The following is a 19,833-nucleotide window of genomic DNA, read 5'->3' on the forward strand; positions in this document are numbered from 1 at the left end:
GGGGGCAGCGACGCTCTGTCCGGTCCTCCGGACCCGGAGGGGGCAGCGACGCTCTGTCCGGTCCTCCGGACCCGGAGGGGGCAGCGACGCTCTGTCCGGTCCTCCGGACCCGGAGGGGGCAGCGACGCTCTGTCCGGTCCTCCGGACCCGGAGGGGGCAGCGACGCTCTGTCCGGTCCTCCGGACCCGGAGGGGGCAGCGACGCTCTGTCCGGTCCTCCGGACCCGGAGGGGGCAGCGACGCTCTGTCCGGTCCTCCGGACCCGGAGGGGGCAGCGACGCTCTGTCCGGTCCTCCGGACCCGGAGGGGGCAGCGACGCTCTGTCCGGTCCTCCTGACCCGGAGGGGGCAGCGACGCTCTGTCCGGTCCTCCTGACCCGGAGGGGGCAGCGACGCTCTGTCCGGTCCTCCGGACCCGGAGGGGGCAGCGACGCTCTGTCCGGTCCTCCGGACCCGGAGAGGGCAGCGACGCTCTGTCCGGTCCTCCTGACTCGGAGGGCAGCAACACCCTGTTGTGGAATGCTCATATACAGTAGCTAATTTCAAATGGCTTTGAAGATAACGGGGAGGGGGGGCAGATTCAATCCCCCCCCCCCCCCCCCCCCAGTGGCCAGGAGACAAATGACCCAGTCCTAAACAGTCTGGGACTGCGCCCCCAATGTCTCCCTATTCCCTTTAGAGTGCACTACTGTTGACCAGAGGACCAGGGCCCAAAGGCTGTGTGGTCTAAAGTAGTGCACTACTGTTGACCAGAGGAACAGGGCCCAAAGGCTGTGTGGTCTAAAGTAGTGCACTACTGTTGACCAGAGGACCAGGGCCCAAAGGCTGTGGTCTAAAGTAGTGCACTACTGTTGACCAGAGGACCAGGGCCCAAAGGCTGTGGTCTAAAGTAGTGCACTACTGTTGACCAGAGGACCAAGGCCCAAAGCCTGTGGTCTAAAGTAGTGCACTACTGTTGACCAGAGGACCAGGGCCCAAAGGCTGTGGTCTAAAGTAGTGCACTACTGTTGACCAGAGGACCAGGGCCCAAAGGCTGTGGTCTAAAGTAGTGCACTACTGTTGACCAGAGGACCAAGGCCCAAAGCCTGTGGTCTAAAGTAGTGCACTACTGTTGACCAGAGGACCAGGGCCCAAAGGCTGTGGTCTAAAGTAGTGCACTACTGTTGACCAGAGGACCAGGGCCCAAAGGCTGTGGTATAAAGTAGTGCACTACTGTTGACCAGAGGACCAAGGCCCAAAGGCTGTGATCTAAAGTAGTGACCTCTAAAGGGAACAGGGGACCACTTGGGACTCCAACCAGACCGTGGCCCTTACGGTCCCCAACGTCCCACCAGCACCCAAGACTAGCCCAGTTATGAGGCGTTAGACATGTCAACTGTTTATACTAACAGATGACGATCTGGTTTCCCTTTTCCTGTTCTGATCCGACTGACAGGGAACGTGCTGCGATGCTGAGAGCAGGGTCGATGGTGAGGAGTGTTGGTCTCCGCCCCAAACGCCACCCTAGTCCCTATATAGTGCACTACTTTTGACTAGAGCTATGGACCTGGTCAAATGTAGTGCACTAAATAGAGCCCTCAAACTCAACCACCGCCATTTTTCATTCTTCCCCTCTAATCAGGGCCTGATTTAGACCTGGGACACCAGGTGGGTGATTCCCCTCTAATCAGGGCCTGATTTAGACCTGGGACACCAGGGTGGGTGATTCCACCTCTAATCAGGGACTGATTTAGACCTGGGACACCAGGTGGGTGATTCCCCCTCTAATCAGGGCCTGATTTAGACCTGGGACACCAGGTGGGTGATTCCCCTCTAATCAGGGCCTGATTTAGACCTGGGACACCAGGTGGGTGATTCCCCCTCTAATCAGGGCCTGATTTAGACCTGGGACACCATGGTGGGTGATTCCCCTCTAATTAGGGCCTGATTTAGACCTGGGACACCAGGTGGGTGATTCCCCCTCTAATCAGGGCCTGATTTAGACCTGGGACACCAGGTGGGTGATTCCCCCTCTAATCAGGGCCTGATTTAGACCTGGGACACCATGGTGGGTGATTCCCCTCTAATCAGGGCCTGATTTAGACCTGGGACACCAGGTGGGTGATTCCCCCTCTAATCAGGGCCTGATTTAGACCTGGGACACCATGGTGGGTGATTCCCCTCTAATCAGGGCCTGATTTAGACCTGGGACACCAGGTGGGTGATTCCCCCTCTAATCAGGGCCTGATTTAGACCTGGGACACCAGGTGGGTGATTCCCCCTCTAATCAGGGCCTGATTTAGACCTGGGACACCAGGTGGGTGATTTCCCCTCTAATCAGGGCCTGATTTAGACCTGGGACACCAGATGGATGATTCCCCCTCTAATCAGGGCCTGATTTAGACCTGGGACACCAGGGTGGGTGATTCCCCTCTAATCAGGGCCTGATTTAGACCTGGGACACCAGGGTGGGTGATTCCCCCTCTAATCAGGGCCTGATTTAGACCTTGAACACCAGATGGGTGATTCCCCTCTAATCAGGGACTGATTTAGACCTGGGACAGCAGGTGGGTGATTCCCCCTCTAATCAGGGCCTGATTTAGACCTGGGACAGCAGGTGGGGGATTCCCCCTCTAATCAGGGCCTGATTTAGACCTGGGACACCAGGTGGGGGATTCCCCCTCTAATCAGGGCCTGATTTAGACCTGGGACACCAGGGTGGGTGATTCCCCTCTAATCAGGGTCTGATTTAGACCTGGGACACCAGGTGGGTGATTCCCCTCTAATCAGGGCCTGATTTAGACCTGGGACAGCAGGTGGGTGATTCCCCCTCTAATCAGGGCCTGATTTAGACCTGGGACACCAGGTGGGTGATTCCCCTCTAATCAGGGCCTGATTTAGACCTGGGACACCAGGTGGGTGATTCCCCCTCTAATCAGGGCCTGATTTAGACCTGGGACACCATGGTGGGTGATTCCCCTCTAATCAGGGCCTGATTTAGACCTGGGACACCAGGTGGGTGATTCCCCCTCTAATCAGGGCCTGATTTAGACCTGGGACACCAGGTGGGTGATTCCCCCTCTAATTAGGGCCTGATTTAGACCTGGGACACCATGGTGGGTGATTCCCCTCTAATCAGGGCCTGATTTAGACCTGGGACACCATGGTGGGTGATTCCCCTCTAATCAGGGCCTGATTTAGACCTGGGACACCAGGTGGGTTATTCCCCCTCTAATCAGGGCCTGATTTAGACCTGGGACACCAGGTGGGTGATTCCCCCTCTAATCAGGGCCTGATTTAGACCTGGGACACCAGGGTGGGTGATTCCCCTCTAATCAGCGCCCGATTTAGACCTGGGACACCAGGTGGGTGATTCCCCCTCTAATCAGGGCCTGATTTAGACCTGGGACACCATGGTGGGTGATTCCCCTCTAATCAGGGACTGATTTAGACCTGGGACACCAGGTGGGTGATTCCCCCTCTAATCAGGGCCTGATTTAGACCTGGGACACCATGGTGGGTGATTCCCCTCTAATCAGGGACTGATTTAGACCTGGGACACCAGGTGGGTGATTTCCCCTCTAATCAGGGCCTGATTTAGACCTGGGACACCAGATGGATGATTCCCCCTCTAATCAGGGCCTGATTTAGACCTGGGACACCAGGTGGGGGATTCCCCCTCTAATCAGGGCCTGATTTAGACCTGGGACACCAGGTGGGGGATTCCCCCTCTAATCAGGGCCTGATTTAGACCTGGGACACCAGGGTGGGTGATTCCCCTCTAATCAGGGTCTGATTTAGACCTGGGACACCAGGTGGGTGATTCCCCTCTAATCAGGGCCTGATTTAGACCTGGGACAGCAGGTGGGTGATTCCCCCTCTAATCAGGGCCTGATTTAGACCTGGGACACCAGGTGGGTGATTCCCCTCTAATCAGGGCCTGATTTAGACCTGGGACACCAGGTGGGTGATTCCCCCTCTAATCAGGGCCTGATTTAGACCTGGGACACCATGGTGGGTGATTCCCCTCTAATCAGGGCCTGATTTAGACCTGGGACACCAGGTGGATGATTCCCCCTCTAATCAGGGCCTGATTTAGACCTGGGACACCAGGTGGGTGATTCCCCCTCTAATTAGGGCCTGATTTAGACCTGGGACACCATGGTGGGTGATTCCCCTCTAATCAGGGCCTGATTTAGACCTGGGACACCATGGTGGGTGATTCCCCTCTAATCAGGGCCTGATTTAGACCTGGGACACCAGGTGGGTTATTCCCCCTCTAATCAGGGCCTGATTTAGACCTGGGACACCAGGTGGGTGATTCCCCCTCTAATCAGGGCCTGATTTAGACCTGGGACACCAGGGTGGGTGATTCCCCTCTAATCAGCGCCCGATTTAGACCTGGGACACCAGGTGGGTGATTCCCCCTCTAATCAGGGCCTGATTTAGACCTGGGACACCATGGGGGGTGATTCCCCTCTAATCAGGGACTGATTTAGACCTGGGACACCAGGTGGGTGATTTCCCCTCTAATCAGGGCCTGATTTAGACGTGGGACACCAGGTGGGTGATTTCCCTTCTAATCAGGGCCTGATTTAGACCTGGGACACCAGATGGATGATTCCCCCTCTAATCAGGGCCTGATTTAGACCTGGGACACCAGGGTGGGTGATTCCCTTCTAATCAGGGCCTGATTTAGACCTGGGACACCAGGGTGGGTGATTCCCCTCTAATCAGGGCCTGATTTAGACCTGGGACACCAGGTGGGTGATTCCCCCTCTAATCAGGGCCTGATTTAGACCTGGGACACCATGGTGGGTGATTCCCCTCTAATCAGGGACTGATTTAGACCTGGGACACCAGGTGGGTGATTTCCCCTCTAATCAGGGCCTGATTTAGACCTGGGACACCAGATGGATGATTCCCCCTCTAATCAGGGCCTGATTTAGACCTGGGACACCAGGGTGGGTGATTCCCCTCTAATCAGGGCCTGATTTAGACCTGGGACACCAGGGTGGGTGATTCCCCCTCTAATCAGGGCCTGATTTAGACCTTGAACACCAGATGGGTGATTCCCCTCTAATCAGGGACTGATTTAGACCTGGGACAGCAGGTGGGTGATTCCCCCTCTAATCAGGGCCTGATTTAGACCTGGGACACCAGGTGGGGGATTCCCCCTCTAATCAGGGCCTGATTTAGACCTGGGACACCAGGGTGGGTGATTCCCCTCTAATCAGGGTCTGATTTAGACCTGGGACACCAGGTGGGTGATTCCCCTCTAATCAGGGCCTGATTTAGACCTGGGACAGCAGGTGGGTGATTCCCCCTCTAATCAGGGCCTGATTTAGACCTGGGACACCAGGTGGGTGATTCCCCTCTAATCAGGGCCTGATTTAGACCTGGGACACCAGGTGGGTGATTCCCCTCTAATCAGGGACTGATTTAGACCTGGGACACCAGGTGGGGGATTCCCCCTCTAATCAGGGCCTGATTTAGACCTGGGACAGCAGGTGGGGGATTCCCCCTCTAATCAGGGCCTGATTTAGACCTGGGACACCAGGTGGGTGATTCCCCCTCTAATCAGGGCCTGATTTAGACCTGGGACACCAGGGTGGGTGATTCCCCCTCTAATCAGGGCCTGATTTAGACCTGGAACACCAGATGGGTGATATTAATGACCCAGGTAGAACAGACCACCAGCAGGCTCCAGACAGCGTAGGGTCAAAGTTGAACAGGGTACCCAATTAGGCAACTTACTGTAGATGGATTGTGTGTGCGTGTGAAGAGTGTTTGCAGTAGAAGGAGAGTAGAAGGTCGCTGGTTGTCAGCTGATGGGTTGGTGAGTTAATGTTGCTATTGCTGCCTAGCTCAGAAAGCTGTCAGTGCGGAGCTGTTAGGATCTACTGAGGGACTGCGCTCGCAGGTCGGCCAGTTCAGAGGGAAGATCTCCTCTTTGTCCTCATCTGTTACGGAGTGCAGGGACGAGAGAATAGGGTTCTATTGCATGTTGAAATGACATGTGGATCTTTCCTGACCTGTGGAAAATGTGGCTACAACGATATAGCATGGAGTTGCTGTCATTTCTTTGTAATGTCATTTTTTGTACACAGATAGAGATAATATACATATATATTAAATCTTTATCTATATATATTATCTCTATCTATATATGTATATATATATAGATATATATTATCTCTATCTATATATAATGCTATGTGTGTGAATATGATGATCGTAACATGCAGTTGTCCTTTCCCTCCTGTAGGTGTCAGTGTCCAGCGGAAAACACTCTCCAATGAGAGGAAGTTCATGCTGAACATGCTCGACGCCAAGAACTCCTCGGCCGGTCCCCTGAAGAGCCCGTCAGGCACCGACCCCTACCTCGACCCCGAGGAGAGCCTCTCCGGAGAGCCAGAGGACCGCAGAGGGCTGGGCAGGGCTGGTGGCAGTGTGAAGGAACGTGTATCTAGCCTCAAGGTAGGAATTCATTACGGTCTTTTTTTTAATCAAATGTTCTAATGTTATTGAACAGAGAGAGGATGACTGGGGATCTGTTCTGACTTTATTAAACAGCGAGAGGAAGACAGTGGGGATCTGTTCTGACTTTATTGAACAGATAGAGGAAGACAGTGGGGATCTGTTCTGACTTTATTGAACAGAGAGATGGAGGAAGACAGTGGGGATCTGTTCTGACTTTATTGAACAGATAGAGGAAGACAGTGGGGATCTGTTCTGACTTTATTGAACAGAGAGAGGATGACAGTGGGGATCTGTTCTGACTTTATTGAACAGATAGAGGAAGACAGTGGGGATCTGTTCTGACTTTATTGAACAGAGAGAGGATGACAGTGGGGATCTGTTCTGACTTTATTGAACAGAGAGAGGATGACAGTGGGGATCTGTTCTGACTTTATTGAACAGAGAGAGGAAGACAGTGGGGATCTGGTCTGACTTTATTAAACAGAGAGAGGAAGAGTGGGGATCTGGTCTGACTTTATTAAACAGAGAGAGGAAGACAGTGGGGATCTGGTCTGACTTTATTGAACAGAGAGAGGATGACAGTGGGGATCTGTTCTGACTTTATTGAACAGAGAGAGGATGACAGTGGGGATCTGTTCTGACTTTATTGAACAGAGAGAGGATGACAGTGGGGATCTGTTCTGACTTTATTGAACAGAGAGAGGATGACAGTGGGGATCTGTTCTGACTTTATTGAACAGAGAGAGGATGACAGTGGGGATCTGTTCTGACTTTATTGAACAGATAGAGGATGACAGTGGGGATCTGTTCTGACTTTATTGAACAGATAGAGGGAGGATGACAGTGGGGATCTGTTCTGACTTTATTGAACAGATAGATGATGACAGTAGGGATCTGTTCTGACTTTATTGAACAGATAGAGGGAGGATGACAGTGGGGATCTGTTCTGATTTTATTGAACAGATAGAGAGAGGAAGACAGTGGGGATCTGTTCTGACTTTATTGAACAGATAGAGGATGACAGTGGGGATCTGTTCGAACTTTATTGAACAGAAAGAGGAAGACAGTGGGGATCTGTTCTGACTATTGAACAGATAGAGGATGACAGTGGGGATCTGTTCTGACTTTATTGAACAGATAGAGGGAGGATGACAGTGGGGATCTGTTCTGACTTTATTGAACAGATAGAGAGAGGAAGACGGTGGGGATCTGTTCTGACTTTATTGAACAGATAGAGGATGACAGTGGGGATCTGTTCTGACTTTATTGAACAGATAGAGAGAGGAAGACAGTGGGGATCTTTTCTGACTCTATTGAACAGATAGAGGATGACAGTGGGGATCTGTTCTGACTTTATTGAACAGATAGAGGAAGACAGTGGGGATCTGTTCTGACTTTATTGAACAGATAGAGGATGACAGTGGGGATCTGTTCTGACGTTATTGAACAGATAGAGGATGACAGTGGGGATCTGTTCTGACTTTATTGAACAGATAGAGGGAGGAAGACAGTGGGGATCTGTTCTGACTTTATTGAACAGATAGAGGAAGACAGTGGGGATCTGTTACACATGCTGACTGATCTATAGCAGAGTTACACAGCTGAACACATGCTAACTGATCTATAGCAGAGTTACACAGCTGAACACATGCTGACTGATCTATAGCAGAGTTACACATGCTGAACACATGCTAACTGATCTATAGCAGAGTTACACAGGTGAACACATGCTAACTGATCTATAGCAGAGTTACACAGCTGAACACATGCTGACTGATCTATAGCAGAGTTACACAGCTGAACACATGCTGACTGATCTATAGCAGAGTTACACATGCTAACTGATCTATAGCAGAGTTACACATGCTAACTGATCTATAGCAGAGTAACACATGCTAACTGATCTATAGCAGAGTTACACATGCTAACTGATCTATAGCAGAGTTACACATGCTAACTGATCTATAGCAGAGTTACACATGCTAACTGATCTATAGCAGAGTTACACATGCTGACTGATCTATAGCAGAGTTACACATGCTAACTGATCTATAGCAGAGTTACACAGCTGAACACATGCTGACTGATCTATAGCAGAGTTACACAGCTGAACACATGCTGACTGATCTATAGCAGAGTTACACAGCTGAACACATGCTGACTGATCTATAGCAGAGTTACACAGCTGAACACATGCTGACTGATCTATAGCAGAGTTACACAGCTGAACACATGCTGACTGATCTATAGCAGAGATACACAGCTGAACACATGCTGACTGATCTATAGCAGAGTTACACAGCTGAACACATGCTGACTGATCTATAGCAGAGTTACACATGCTGACTGATCTATAGCAGAGTTACACATGCTGACTGATCTATAGCAGAGTTACACATGCTGACTGATCTATAGCAGAGTTACACATGCTGATTGATCTATAGCAGAGTTACACATGCTAACTGATCTATAGCAGAGTTACACAGCTGAACACATGCTGACTGATCTATAGCAGAGTTACACAGCTGAACACATGCTGACTGATCTATAGCAGAGTTACACAGCTGAACACATGCTAACTGATCTATAGCAGAGTTACACAGCTGAACACATGCTGACTGATCTATAGCAGAGTTACACATGCTGACTGATCTATAGCAGAGTTACACATGCTGACTGATCTATAGCAGAGTTACACATGCTGACTGATCTATAGCAGAGTTACACATGCTAACGGATCTATAGCAGAGTTACACATGCTAACGGATCTATAGCAGGGTTACACATGCTAACTGATCTATAGCAGGGTTACACAGCTGAACACATGCTGACTGATCTATAGCAGAGTTACACATGCTGACTGATCTATAGCAGAGTTACACATGCTGACTGATCTATAGCAGAGTTACACATGCTGACTGATCTATAGCAGAGTTACACAGCTGAACACATGCTAACTGATCTATAGCAGAGTTACACAGCTGAACACATGCTAACTGATCTATAGCAGAGTTACACAGCTGAACACATGCTAACTGATCTATAGCAGTGTTACACAGCTGAACACATGCTAACTGATCTATAGCAGAGTTACACAGCTGAACACATGCTAACTGATCTATAGCAGAGTTACACATGCTGACTGATCTATAGCAGAGTTACACAGCTGAACACATGCTGACTGATCTATAGCAGAGTTACACAGCTGAACACATGCTGACTGATCTATAGCAGAGTTACACAGCTGAACACATGCTAACTGATCTATAGCAGAGGTACACAGCTGAACACATGCTGACTGATCTATAGCAGAGTTACACAGCTGAACACATGCTGACTGATCTATAGCAGAGTTACACAGCTGAACACATGCTGACTGATCTATAGCAGAGTTACACAGCTGAACACATGCTGACTGATCTATAGCAGAGTTACACAGCTGAACACATGCTGACTGATCTATAGCAGAGTTACACAGCTGAACACATGCTGACTGATCTATAGCAGAGTTACACATGCTGACTGATCTATAGCAGAGTTACACAGCTGAACACATGCTAACTGATCTATAGCAGAGTTACACAGCTGAACACATGCTAACTGATCTATAGCAGAGTTACACAGCTGAACACATGCTAACTGATCTATAGCAGAGTTACACAGCTGAACACATGCTAACTGATCTATAGCAGAGTTACACAGCTGAACACATGCTGACTGATCTATAGCAGAGTTACACATGCTGACTGATCTATAGCAGAGTTACACAGCTGAACACATGCTAACTGATCTATAGCAGAGTTACACAGCTGAACACATGTTAACTGATCTATAGCAGAGTTACACAGCCGAACACATGCTAACTGATCTATAGCAGAGTTACACATGCTGACTGAAATTAGCAGAGTTACACAGCTGAACACATGCTGACTGATCTATAGCAGAGTTACACAGCTGAACACATGCTGACTGATCTATAGCAGAGTTACACAGCTGAACACATGCTGACTGATCTATAGCAGAGTTACACAGCTGAACACATGCTGACTGATCTATAGCAGAGTTACACAGCTGAACACATGCTGACTGATCTATAGCAGAGTTAAAGAGCTGAACACATGCTGACTGATCTATAGCAGAGTTACACAGCTGAACACATGCTGACTGATCTATAGCAGAGTTACACAGCTGAACACATGCTGACTGATCTATAGCGGGGGGGGGGGGGGGGAAGCTGAATTAAAAAACTGCTTTGTGTTTATTTTAATTTAAATGCATTGTGTCTGTCCAGCTTATGGAAAACATCACTCAAATGTTCAATCTTTCGATTGGCACATTTTGGAGTCGATACAGATAGCCATGATTAACTAACTGATCCTCTTCCCCAGGCCCAGCAGGCCCAGCCTCTACCCAGCGAGGACAGCAGTTCCAGGAGGGCAGAGCTGCAGGGTCTGGGTGGCAGTGCCCAGGCGGCGCGGGCCAGGCTGGCAGAGGAGCAGCAGCACCGGCAAGTCCGGCCGCAGTACAGCATCGACGCAGAGACCCACTCCCGGAACCTGGAGAACACCCAGATGACCCCACTGGCCAGGGACAGACAGACAGACGCCTGGGACCAGCTCCAACCCAGCTCCAAAGCCCTGAAGATTAAAGACCTGGACTTCTCTGATCTCATGCAGGAGGAGGATATAGATGTTCTGGACGTGGATGTCTTCGACGTGGGTGTTGGTCGGCCTGGTGGTGGTGGCGGCGTCCCTCCTCCTCCTCCACCTATGCCTGGACTAGCCTCCGCTCCTCCTCCACCCCCTCCTCCTCCTCCTCCCGGGGCGCCGTGTATGAGTCTCCCTCCTCCACCTCCTCCCCCACCGGGTGGAGGTCTCTGCGCCCCTCCTCCTCCACCTCCTCCTGGAGCTCCCCCTCCCCCTTTCTCCTCCTCCTCTTCCTCTTCCTCCCAGGCTCCCGACCCGGCCTTTGCCAAGAAGAGAAAGACGGTCAAGTTGTTCTGGAAGGAACTCAAACAGTCAGACAGTCCCAGGAAGTGTAAATTCGGACGCGGGACGGTGTGGGCGTCGCTGGATAAGGTCACCGTGGATACGGCCAAGCTGGAACACCTGTTTGAGTCCAAGGCCAAGGAGCTACCCGTGGCTCTGAAGGTGAGGGGTTACATCAGCTCAGAAATCAAAAGATCAGATTCCATGTGCTTTTTGTTGCTGTTTACACATTGAGGAAAATATCAGATATGCCAAATAATTGGCAAAATATGTAAATTGGACTGCCTGTGTAAACTATGTTAAGTTGTCTCAAGTACTGTAAAGCAGGAATGAAGTAAAAGCAATATTAACTGTAATCTCTATTGGTGAATTGACGGGTGAATTGACGGGTGAATTGACGGGTGAATTGACGGGTGAATTGACGGGTGAATTGACGGGTGAATTGACTGGTGAATTGACTGGTGAATTGACTGGTGAATTGACTGGGGAATTGACTGGGGAATTGACTGGTGAATTGACTGGTGAATTGGCAGGGGAATTGGCAGGTGAATTGGCAGGTGAATTGACAGGTGATTTGACTGGTGAATTGACTGGTGAATTGACTGGTGAATTGACTGGTGAATTGACTGGGGAATTGACTGGGGAATTGACTGGGGAATTGGCAGGTGAATTGACAGGTGATTTGACAGGTGAATTGACAGGTGAATTGACAGGTGAATTGACAGGTGAATTGACAGGTGAATTGACAGGTGAATTGACAGGTGATTTGACAGGTGAATTGACAGGTGATTTGACAGGTGAATTGACAGGTGAATTGACAGGTGAATTGACTGGTGAATTGGCAGGTGAATTGACAGGTGAATTGACAGGTGAATTGTAAATCTTTTCTATGCTGTTTGTCCCTGCAGAAAGGAGCAGAAGTGAAGAAGGCAGAGATACTGGTGTTAGATTCCAAGAGAAGTAACAGCATCAACATCGGCATGACCGTACTACCAGCAGTCCACGTCATCAAGACCGCCATCCTCAACTTTGACGAGTTTGCCATCAACAAGGAGGGCATCGAGGTGATACTGTCTTTCCACCACTGGGCGGCGCTGTTACCATTAAAATTACAATTGAATGGGATCCGTAGGGCTGTTTACACCAGGATCAGTGCACTCTGACATTGAACATCAGTGACCTGTGAAGAGTTCAGGAGGGGAAGTACACTATTTATCTGGTGTAGTTTAATTCATGTTTACTGTCAACAACTATATGTATACCTGGAAATCTCTCTGTCAACAAAGCACCTTTTTTTTTTTTATAACAAAAATGTCTGCTACTCACACTTTCTTAGTCCTCTGATTTTCCTTTCACTGTGGTACAAATCCATGACTCCAGTCCTCTGTTCCAGTCATCCCTCTCTCTCTTCCTCCTCTAGAAAATCCATGCCTCTAGTCATCCCTCTCTCTTCCCCCTCTAGAAAATCCATGCCTCCAGTCATCCCTCTCTCTTCCTCTAGAAAATCCATGACTCCAGTCATCCCCCTCTCTCTTCCTCCTCTAGAAAATCCATGACTCCAGTCATCTGTTCCAGTCATCCCCCTCTCTCTTCCCCCTCTAGAAAATCCATGCCTCCAGTCATCCCCCTCTCTCTCACTCCTCTAGAAATTCCATGACTCTAGGCATCTGTTCCAGTCATCCCCCTCTCTCTTCCCCCTCTAGAAAATCCATGCCTCCAGTCATCCCCCTCTTCCTCCTCTAGAAAATCCATGCCTCCAGTCATCCCTCTCTCTCTTCCTCCTCTAGAAAATCCATGACTCCAGTCATCCCTCTCTCTTCCCCCTCTAGAAAATCCATGCCTCCAGTCATCCCCCTCTTCCTCCTCTAGAAAATCCATGCCTCCAGTCATCCCTCTCTCTCTTCCTCCTCTAGAAAATCCATGCCTCCAGTCATCCCCCTCTCTCTTCCCCCTCTAGAAAATCCATGCCTCCAGTCATCTGTTCCAGTCATCCCCCTCTCTCTCCCTCCTCTAGAAAATCCATGACTCTAGTCCTCTGTTGTTCCAGCCATCCCCCTCTCTCTTCCTCCTCTAGAAAATCCATGACTCCAGTCATCCCTCTCTCTTCCCCCTCTAGAAAATCCATGCCTCCTCTAACTCCAGTCATCTGTTGTGTTGTAGAAAATCCTGACGATGACTCCTAGTGAGGAGGAGAAGCAGAAGATCCAGGAGGCTCAGCTGGCCAACCCTGACGTCCCTCTGGGCTCAGCGGAACAGTTCCTCCTCACCTTGTCCTCCATCAGCGGTCTCAGCGCTCGACTGCAGCTCTGGGCCTTCAAACTCAACTACGAAACCCTGGAGAAGGTAGGATCAGGGCCTTCAAACTCAACTATGAAACCCTGGAGAAGGTAGGATCAGGGCCTTCAAACTCAACTACGAAACCCTGGAGAAGGTAGGATCAGGGCCTTCAAACTCAACTATGAAACCCTGGAGAAGGTAGGGTCAGGGCCTTCAAACTCAACTATGAAACCCTGGAGAAGGTAGGATCAGGGCCTTCAAACTCAACTATGAAACCCTGGAGAAGGTAGGGTCAGGGCCTTCAAACTCAACTATGAAACCCTGGAGAAGGTAGGATCAGGGCCTTCAAACTCAACTACGAAACCCTGGAGAAGGTAGGATCAGGGCCTTCAAACTCAACTATGAAACCCTGGAGAAGGTAGGATCAGGGCCTTCAAACTCAACTATGAAACCCTGGAGAAGGTAGGATCAGGGCCTTCAAACTCAACTATGAAACCCTGGAGAAGGTAGGATCAGGGCCTTCAAACTCAACTATGAAACCCTGGAGAAGGTAGGATCAGGGCCTTCAAACTCAACTATGAAACCCTGGAGAAGGTAGGGTCAGGGCCTTCAAACTCAACTATGAAACCCTGGAGAAGGTAGGATCAGGGCCTTCAAACTCAACTACGAAACCCTGGAGAAGGTAGGATCAGGGCCTTCAAACTCAACTATGAAACCCTGGAGAAGGTAGGATCAGGGCCTTCAAACTCAACTATGAAACCCTGGAGAAGGTAGGATCAGGGCCTTCAAACTCAACTATGAAACCCTGGAGAAGGTAGGATCAGGGCCTTCAAACTCAACTATGAAACCCTGGAGAAGGTAGGATCAGGGCCTTCAAACTCAACTATGAAACCCTGGAGAAGGTAGGGTCAGGGCCTTCAAACTCAACTATGAAACCCTGGAGAAGGTAGGATCAGGGCCTTCAAACTCAACTATGAAACCCTGGAGAAGGTAGGATCAGGGCCTTCAAACTCAACTATGAAACCCTGGAGAAGGTAGGATCAGGGCCTTCAAACTCAACTATGAAACCCTGGAGAAGATAGGATCAGGGCCTTCAAACTCAACTATGAAACCCTGGAGAAGGTAGGATCAGGGCCTCATTAGTCTCATTATGGAATAGTCCTCGTGCCTCATTCAGAAACTGATCTAGGACCAGGCTAGTGTTCTGCTCGTCTCATTATGGAATAGTCCTCGTGCCTCATTCAGAAACTGATCTGGGACCAGGCTAGTGTTCTGCTAGTCTCATTATGGAATAGTCCTCGTGCCTCATTCAGAAACTGATCTAGAACCAGGCTAGTGTTCTGCTAGTCTCATTATGGAATAGTCCTCGTGCCTCATTCAGAAACTGATCTGGGACCAGGCTAGTGTTCTGCTAGTCTCATTATGGAATAGTCCTCGTGCCTCATTCAGAAACTGATCTGGGACCAGGCTAGTGTTCTGCTAGTCTCATTATGGAATAGTCCTCGTGCCTCATTCAGAAACTGATCTGGGACCAGGCTAGTGTTCTGCTAGCCTCATTATGGAATAGTCCTCGTGCCTCATTCAGAAACTGATCTGGGACCAGACTAGTGTTCTGCTAGTCTCATTATGGAATAGTTCTCGTGCCTCATTCAGAAACTGATCTGGGACCAGACTAGTGTTCTGCTAGTCTCATTATGGAATAGTCCTCGTGCCTCATTCAGAAACTGATCTAGGGACAGACTAGTGTTCTGCTAGTCTCATTGTGGAATAGTCCTCGTGCCTCATTCAGAAATTGATCTGGGACCAGACTAGTGTTCTGCTAGTCTCATTATGGAATAGTCCTCGTGCCTCATTCAGAAACTGATCTGAGACCAGAATAGTGTTCTGCTAGTCTCATTATGGAATAGTCCTCGTGCCTCATTCAGAAACTGATCTAGGGACAGAATAGTGTTCTGCTAGTCTCATTATGGAATAGTCCTCGTGCCTCATTCAGAAACTGATCTGGGACCAGACTAGTGTTCTGCTAGTCTCATTATGGAATAGTCCTCGTGCCTCATTCAGAAACTGATCTGGGACCAGGCTAGTGTTCTGCTAGTCTCATTATGGAATAGTCCTCGTGCCTCATTCAGAAACTGATCTGGGGCCAGGCTAGTGTTCTGCTAGCCTCATTATGGAATAGTCCTCGTGCCTCATGCAGAAACTGATCTGGGACCAGGCTAGTGTTCTGCTAGTCTCATTATGGAATAGTCCTCGTGCCTCATTCAGAAACTGATCTGGGGACAGGCTAGTGTTCTGCTAGTCTCATTATGGAATAGTCCTCGTGCCTCATTCAGAAACTGATCTGGGACCAGGCTAGTGTTCTGCTAGTCTCATTATGGAATAGTCCTCGTGCCTCATTCAGAAACTGATCTGGGACCAGGCTAGTGTTCTGCTAGTCTCATTATGGAATAGTCCTCGTGCCTCATTCAGAAACTGATCTGGAACCAGGCTAGTGTTCTGCTAGTCTCATTATGGAATAGTCCTCGTGCAGATGGATCCTTCTGTAGGAACCGTGAGGATCCATTACCTCCTGTAGGAACCGTGAGGGTCCACCACCTCCTGTAGGAACCACGAGGATCCACCACCTCCTGTAGGAACCGTGAGGATCCATCACCTCCTGTAGGAACCGTGAGGATCCATCACCTCCTGTAGGAACCGTGAGGATCCATCACCTCCTGTAGGAACCGTGAGGATCCATCACCTCCTGTAGGAACCGTGAGGATCCATCTCCTCCTGTAGGAATCGTGAGGATCCATCACCTCCTGTAGGAACCGTGAGGATCCATCACCTCCCCAGTAGAGCAGCGTTAGTCAGTGTGTCTGACTGGCAGCTCAACAACAGCACAATATTCTCCTTGTGGGTTATGAGTGGGATGAGGAGAGAGAATATGAGCAGTCTGCCCAGGACCAGCAGATTCTGTTCACACACACCACACCACACACACACACACACACACACACACACACACACACACACACACACACACACACACACACCACACACACACACACACCACACACACAGTGTGCTACAGAGACTGAGCACACACACACACACATTATGGGTGGGATGAGCAGAGAATATGAGCAGTCTGCCCAGGACCAGCAGATTCTGTTCTCTCTCACACCACCCATAATGTGTGTGTGTGTGTGTGTGTGTGTGTGTGTGTGTGTGTGTGTGTGTGTGTGTGTGTGTGTGTGTGTGTGTGTGTGTGTGTGTGTGTGTGTGTGTGTGTGTGTGTGTGTGTGTGTGTGTGTGTGTGTGTGTGTGTGTGTGTGTGTGTGTGTGTGGTGGACTGTGAATCCTCACTGACTGCCGAGCCTGTTTGATGGAGTTTTTTTCCCCATGAATGTTGTTCCTCTCCTCCCTCATAGTCTTTCATCTCCTCTCTTCGTCTCTGTACAGGAGATTGCCGAGCCTCTTTTCGACCTGAAACTAGGCATGGAGCAGCTCGCCAAAAACAAAACCTTTAAGCGCATCCTGGCAACGCTTTTGGCCATTGGAAACTTCCTCAACAGTACCAGTGTAAGTGTGTTCTTCCTGTCTGCGTCCCAAATTGAACCTTGTTCCCTGTATAGTGCACTACTGTTGACCAGGGCCCATAGGGTAGTGCACTACTGTTGACCAGGGCCCATAGGGTAGTGCACTACTGTTGACCAGGGCCCATAGGGTAGTGCACTACTGTTGACCAGGGCCCATAGGGTAGTGCACTACTGTTGACCAGGGCCCATAGGGCTATATAGGGCAATAGGAATGTAGGGCCCTGTATCATACAACAATGTAAACATATAATCTCAAGTGGACTAGCAGGGTGCATGCACCCGCCCACCTGAGGAGCTGTCTTTTTCAGACATCTACTTCCTGTGTTTGATGGGGGTGCAAAAAACATCTACTTCCTGTGTTTGAGGGGGTGCAAAAAAATATCTACTTCCTGTGTTTGAGGGGGTGCAAAAAAATATCTACTTCCTGTGTTTGAGGGGGTGCAAAAAAACATCTACTTCCTGTGTTTGAGGGGGTGCAAAAAAATATCTACTTCCTGTGTTTGAGGGGGTGCAAAAAAATATCTACTTCCTGTGTTTGAGGGGGTGCAAAAAAACATCTACTTCCTGTGTTTGAGGGGGTGCAAAAAAACATCTACTTCCTGTGTTTGAGGGGGGGGTGCAAAAAACATCTACTTCCTGTGTTTGAGGGGGTGCAAAAAACATCTACTTCCTGTGTTTGAGGGGGTGCAAAAAACATCTACTTCCTGTGTTTGAGGGGGTGCAAAAAAATATCTACTTCCTGTGTTTGAGGGGGTGCAAAAAAAGATCTACTTCCTGTGTTTGAGGGGGTGCAAAAAACATCTACTTCCTGTGTTTGAGGGGGGGTGCAAAAAACATCTACTTCCTGTGTTTGAGGGGGGGGTGCAAAAAACATCTACTTCCTGTGTTTGAGGGGGGGGTGCAAGAAATCCACTTGTCACTTAACGTTACGACCCCGGAAATGGGGTCAATGGAACACATGTGTCTTTCCCGTTGAATCAGAACGGTAAAAGCTTAGTCGGGGATTTAACACACCGTCTCCACATCACAAGAAAGACAAGAAAGATAACTTCATTTTTGTTGAAATTTAAAAGAAAAAGTAATAATTGAATACAGTTGAAATGTTTGTTAATTGTATAATATATGCAAATCAAATACACCTGGGGGTATTTATGCAAATGAGGAACAAATAATTGTCTTTATTTCAACACAAAAATATACCTGATATAATATAATGTATATAAATGAGTGCATAATTAAAAAATATATATTTAACAATAAATTCAATATCTCAATTCTCACCAAAGTCTCTCAACTCCAATCAGTATTTGTCTGTTCCAATAAAATATTTAATATGCTTATAATTCAATCAATAATTGTTGGATTATAAAAGTTTGTAAAAGTTTGGAGAATCTTCATCCAACTGTTGCCTTCACTAGATTAGTTTTTAAACTCTTTAACAATTTCAATGACTGAAAGGGATTAGATTGAAGCAACTGTTAATACATGAACTACGTGCCGTCTGGAGCAGAAAGCTGAAATGCCTTGAATCACCTGCCTTGTGGCTTCACAATGACTTGGTTCACATCACCTGCCTTGTGGCTTCACAATGACTTGGTTCACATCACCTGCCTTGTGGCTTCACAATGACTTGGTTCACATCACCTGCCTTGTGGCTTCACAATGACTTGGTTCACATCACCTGCCTTGTGGCTTCACAATGACTTGGTTCACATCACCTGCCTTGTGGCTTCACAATGACTTGGTACACATCACCTGCCTTGTGGCTTCACAATGACTTGGTTCACATCACCTGCCTTGTGGCTTCACAATGACTTGGTTCACATCACCTGCCTTGTGGCTTCACAATGACTTGGTTCACATCACCTGCCTTGTGGCTTCACAATGACTTGGTTCACATCACCTGCCTTGTGGCTTCACAATGACTTGGTTCACATCACCTGCCTTGTGGCTTCACAATGACTTGGTTCACATCACCTGCCTTGTGGCTTCACAATGACTTGGTACACATCACCTGCCTTGTGGCTTCACAATGACTTGGTACACATCACCTGCCTTGTGGCTTCACAATGACTTGGTTCACATCACCTGCCTTGTGGCTTCACAATGACTTGGTTCACATCACCTGCCTTGTGGCTTCACAATGACTTGGTTCACATCACCTGCCTTGTGGCTTCACAATGACTTGGTTCACATCACCTGCCTTGTGGCTTCACAATGCCTTGGTTCACATCACCTGCCTTGTGGCTTCACAATGACTTGGTTCACATCACCTGCCTTGTGGCTTCACAATGCCTTGGTTCACATCACCTGCCTTGTGGCTTCACAATGACTTGGTTCACATCACCTGCCTTGTGGCTTCACAATGCCTTGGTTCACATCACCTGCCTTGTGGCTTCACAATGACTTGGTTCACATCACCTGCCTTGTGGCTTCACAATGCCTTGGTACACATCACCTGCCTTGTGGCTTCACAATGACTTGGTACACATCACCTGCCTTGTGGCTTCACAATGACTTGGTACAC

General features: G+C 48.9%; 1 protein-coding gene across 5 annotated transcripts in view; it reads left to right on the top strand.

Moving 5' to 3' along the window:
- Window positions 1-19,833, top strand: part of fhod1 (formin homology 2 domain containing 1) — a 238,719-nt gene that overhangs the window by 181,729 nt on the left and 37,157 nt on the right. For all 5 annotated transcript variants that reach the window (XM_071400433.1, XM_071400435.1, XM_071400434.1 and 2 more), the window contains 5 exons: window positions 6,246-6,457; window positions 10,849-11,610; window positions 12,357-12,512; window positions 13,609-13,791; window positions 17,170-17,289. In XM_071400433.1, coding sequence (XP_071256534.1) covers window positions 6,246-6,457; window positions 10,849-11,610; window positions 12,357-12,512; window positions 13,609-13,791; window positions 17,170-17,289 — 1,433 coding nt within the window. The remainder of the gene's footprint in view (window positions 1-6,245; window positions 6,458-10,848; window positions 11,611-12,356; window positions 12,513-13,608; window positions 13,792-17,169; window positions 17,290-19,833) is intronic.

Source organism: Salvelinus alpinus, chromosome 5 (assembly GCF_045679555.1).
Source record: "Salvelinus alpinus chromosome 5, SLU_Salpinus.1, whole genome shotgun sequence".
NCBI lineage: Eukaryota > Metazoa > Chordata > Actinopteri > Salmoniformes > Salmonidae > Salvelinus > Salvelinus alpinus.